Here is a 4472-nt window from a genome sequence, read left to right as displayed (position 1 = left end):
CCCGGCGCCCGCCACCACCACCGCCGCCGCCAGGGAGGAGGCCTCCACGCCCCCCCGCCAAGCCCACCCAGGGCCAGCTCCACCACCGAGCCCCAGGAAGCCCCTCCAAAGCCAGCAGAGGACAAGAAAAGGGATTAGCTGCCCCGGTCCTCCTCTTCCGCTCCGGTTCCTGGTGACCATCACCACCACACCCCCCCCAGCTACCCCGGCCCCCTCGCCTCCCCTCCCTGTTGCCCTTTCCCTGGACAGATTGGGCCAGGGCGGCGGGAGGCCCCCCCTCGGGCCGGAGCCCAGCGTGCGTTGGTGGGGGGGCCGGGGCAGGCCAGGGCACGTTGTCTGTGGAGGCGCCGTCTGTCCGTGTGTTCCTCTGTGTTTCTAGCCATCTCGCCCTGCCAGCCCAGCACCATTGGGAATCATGGTGAAGCCGACATGGCGCTGCCGAGGTGGGGGGCCAGGCGGGGGAGCGGCTGGGGCCCCTCTGTGGGATGCCCACGGCCATCCATCATCTTGTCCCTTGTCCCCCGGCCATGCTCCTCCTCCCAGACCTCCGCCCTTTAACACAGTCTGGATTTAATAAATTCATATGGGTGTTTAACTTAAACTCAGCCATCCCCCCTCGTGCCTGTCGGAGGGTAGCTTCACCAGGCTGTGGGTGGCTCTCCTGGGTCTTCGAGGGAGACCTGCAGGGTGCCAGACACAGGAGGAGACAGGGACCCTCATGGCCAGGCCCCTTCCTCACCCTTCTCCCCCTCCCAGCAGCCTTCCAAGGGGCTTCCCTAACTGTCCCCATCTCATAAATGGGAAGCTGTTCGCTGTGACCTTCTGGTACCTGTGTTCTTACCACGAGGCTGCAGCTGGCTGGCCGAGGCTCAGAGCCTTGCCTGTGCCCCCTGATGGTCTCCTGGCCTCACGCTGCCAGGCAGGGCAGCAGCACAGGCCTGCCTCACGAGTAGACACCCACCGTCCTGATAATTTCCCATCAGACTGACTCGTTCAGCAGGCCCTGCACCCTGGACACAAGCTCGCTTCTCTGGACCTGTGAGCTCTCCGTCCGGGGTTGCGGTAGGGGTACAGGGGCGAAGCCTTAGGTGGAGTGGCATGCCTGGCTGTAGTGCTCGGGAGCTGTTGGGGTGACATCAGCATCCTCGGGGCTGCCTGCCCTGAGGACCCAGCCAAGACCTTAGTGCAGGGCACACGTGTCTTCCCAACTGTCTGGGTGCCGGGGACTGTTCACCTGATTTATAGACAAGGACATAGGTCTCTGGGTATCCCTATGCTCTGAGCGGTTAGGACCCCCGCATTTCCAGATTTACTGTTTTGGGGAGGTGGCCTCATCAACACTGAGGAGGGGAGGCCACGGGGCTGAGGAACACACAGGCTCCGCCTGCTACCCCGCCCTGTGGAGCGGGGCAGGGAATCCAGGAGGTCCCAGGAGGTGGTGGCACACGCAGACCCCCACGTGTACAACATGGGACAGTGGGCTCCTCACGTGAGGCAGCACTGACCCACTCCACTCCCTCCCCTGCTTCATTTCACAATTGCCAGTGCCCCGGGAGAAAGCGCAGGCACCCCTCCAGGGCTTCTGTCCCACAACTCTAGGAACCAAAGAGGCTCTCAGGCCACCTGGACTCACTGGCCTCCCCCTGCAGGCACATGCCCAAGGCTTTGGCAAGGCCCAGCAGCTATAACCTGCACCCCCATCCCCCCCTCCCCAATCACTCAGGAGTATCATGTCTTCACTTCTGCTGAGACCACCTGGTCCAGGCTGTTCCCTGTTCTGCCCTGGTCCTGCCCCTCCTGTTCACTCAGCAGCCAGAGGGTTTTCTAAAGCACAAACCTGGCCCCACGGGTCCTCTGCTTAGAATCTACCACAGTTCCCAGTACCCTTGGGAGAAGAGCCCAGGCCCCTAACTAATGAGCAAGGTCTTGAGGGGATGGGACTTAACCCCTACAGCCTGATGAATCTCCCTTGCTTTAACTTGCCATGATCTCTCACCTTCTGGTTCTAGACCCTGCTCTCCCCTTACCTGGGATGTGCCCTCAGGCACACAGCTCTACCTTATCCTATGCATCCTCCACATTGCAGTTCCATTGTCTCTTCTTCTAGGAAGCCCTCCCTGACCACCTGATCTGGGACCCCCAGCTCCCTGGGCTCTCACCCCCCAGCCCTGCCCGCTATGGGTCATCACTGCCTGGAGACAGATTATTCTCCACTGGACTGAGCCTCGTGAGGACAGAGCCAGGGCTGTCTTGGTCACTGCTCTCTCCTCCGGGAATGTTTGCTGAGCACGTTTGTACACTCAGACATGTACACACCCAGAAGTGTGGACCTTGACGGGGCCTGCATTAACACAGGGGTAGAGAAACTGACATGCAGTTACTCCACAAATTTTTCCTGAGCCGCTCCCCTGCATGTTGTCCTGAGTCGGAGGGTTCTGCTTATACAGCGGGGACCAAGACAGCCCAGGCCCTCCCTCATGGGGCTTAGAGCCCAGCAGAAGCCCCGAGTGCTGAGGATTCCTGACTTGTCGTGCCAGTTGTTCACCCAATAAACAGTGGTGAGGCCCAACGTTTGCAAGGGGCGGGAGGGCATCAAGCGGGCTCCTGGTCCTATTGTAGGAGCCACAATTCGATGTTCCCTATCATGAGCCAGACTCTAGTCTAAGGATTATTTGTGGTTTGCTTCCTCTATCAAATGGAATGTTATTCAGTGTCCCCATCATCTTCCAGGCCGTCCTTCTATCCTCATGTCCGCTACTCCAGCCTCCTTGTCCCCTGAACATGGCATGCGTGTTCCCACCTTCCATTGGTCTCCCCCACCTTGGATTTCAGTTCCATGTGATGGCAGGGGCTTTTGTTTGTTAGGTTCCTTGCTGTGTCCCCGGCTTTTGGAACAGGGCCCGACACATTAAGAGCTATATGCAAGTGTCCACTATTTTTAGTACCTTACTGAATCCTCACCACCATCCTATTATAAGACCCATTTTACAGATGGGGAAACCGAGGCTCAGAGAGATGAAGTTAAGTTGCCTGAGGTCACACTGCTGGTAAGCGGGAGACCCACGATTTGAACCCAGACAGCCCAATTCTGGACCTTCACATCATAACCTCTTGCAATGCTCTTGTGAAACACAGACTACAGCCTGCAGGCCAAATCCAGCCTTTTCTAGTATTTGTGTGATTTTTACATGTTTAAGTGGCTGGAAAAAAATCTCAAAAATATTTCCTTTGACATGAAAAAAAAATCCAGATTTCAATGTCCGTAAGATAATGTTTTATTGGAACATGGCCACCCTCATTGTTTCTGTGCTGTCTTTGGCCGCTTTTTCTGGAAAAAGTTTGCTCGATATTTTGCTCTATGGCAATAGCTCCCCAGCTTGGGCTTGAAGGGCTTAGGGCCACACTCTGAGACTCCGCTGTACATGATTCTGCTTCCCACGAGCAGGCACCCGGCCTGGTTTGATGACTGCTCTGACCTGGTGCCCAGTGCAGGCCCTGGCACACAGCAGGTGCTCAATAAGTGTATGTTGAATGAATCAATGAGTCTGTGTGGATCAAACATGGAGAGAAGAGGTGGAAATTTTACGGAAGCAGACAGAAAATGCCAGACCTTGGCTCTGTGGTCTGAGGGTGTGGGGCATCCAAGTTAGGACCCGATGGTCAACTAGTCATTCTCAGGGACGGGGAGGCCTAGGAATGTGACCTAACCAAAGGGCTGCCCTTCTTTGAGCTTCAGTCTCCTCTCTGCAATAATCCTAATTTGATCACTTGCCTCTGACGCTGGTGCAAGCTGGGAGGCGTCTGTGAGGACCTCAGGTAAGCCCTTTGCTCAGGGGTGGGGCACACAGCTCAGTATGCACACTGGGAGCTGGGAGCTCCGCGGCTGACGTTCCCACACTGAGTTACCGAGCCCTCGAGCTGAAAGTGTTCTGGGCTATTAGGAAACTTGAAGGGGCAGCGGAGAGACGGATGAAATATCCATCCACTCTATAAACATTTATTGGACACCTACTGTGTTCAAAGGGCTGTTCTAGGCGCTAGGGTTAGAGCAAGGAACAAAACAGGCAAACCCAAAAACTGGCATTCTAGCCACAAACATTTAAGTATCTTCAACTCCAATTTACAGTTGAAGAAACTGAGGCATAGAGAAACTGTGGTTTCTCTAAAGATCATTATTATCAATGGCAGCTGGAGCCCTGGCAACCTCCCGATCCCGAAGTTTCGCTTACAGCCAGGGAAACAGCAGGTTCACCTCCCGCTGGTTGACCTGGGGGGCGGGACTCAGTTTCCCGACTTTCTCCACGGGTAGGACGTGAGTGGCCCTGAGCAAGCCTCGGTTGTCTCCGCCACAGCAACGGGCAGCGGCGGTGGTCCAGCCCCTCCGGTGCGCCCGGCCTCCTCTTCCCGGCCGGCCCCGCCCCCGCGACCACGTGACGCGTGGGGGTTTTCCCGTTCCCCTAGCGTGACGTCAC

The 4472-nt window shown here is 56.8% G+C and overlaps 1 protein-coding gene across 1 annotated transcript in view; it reads left to right on the top strand.

The window, feature by feature from the left end:
• CLPTM1 (CLPTM1 regulator of GABA type A receptor forward trafficking) overlaps positions 1 to 601 on the top strand; it is a 28979-nt gene extending 28378 nt beyond the window's left edge. The window contains 2 exon segments of the mRNA XM_034639284.1: positions 1 to 50; positions 53 to 601. The exon segment at positions 1 to 50 is cut by the window's left edge and continues 133 nt beyond it. Of these exon segments, the coding sequence (XP_034495175.1) occupies positions 1 to 50; positions 53 to 138 (136 nt within the window). The 3' untranslated portion in view covers positions 139 to 601.
• Positions 602 to 4472: the final 3871 nt, after the last annotated feature.

Source organism: Ailuropoda melanoleuca, chromosome 12 (assembly GCF_002007445.2).
Source record: "Ailuropoda melanoleuca isolate Jingjing chromosome 12, ASM200744v2, whole genome shotgun sequence".
Taxonomy (NCBI): Eukaryota; Metazoa; Chordata; class Mammalia; order Carnivora; family Ursidae; genus Ailuropoda; species Ailuropoda melanoleuca.
Note: the sequence above shows the minus strand (reverse complement) of the source record. Positions and strands in the feature narration are given on the sequence as shown.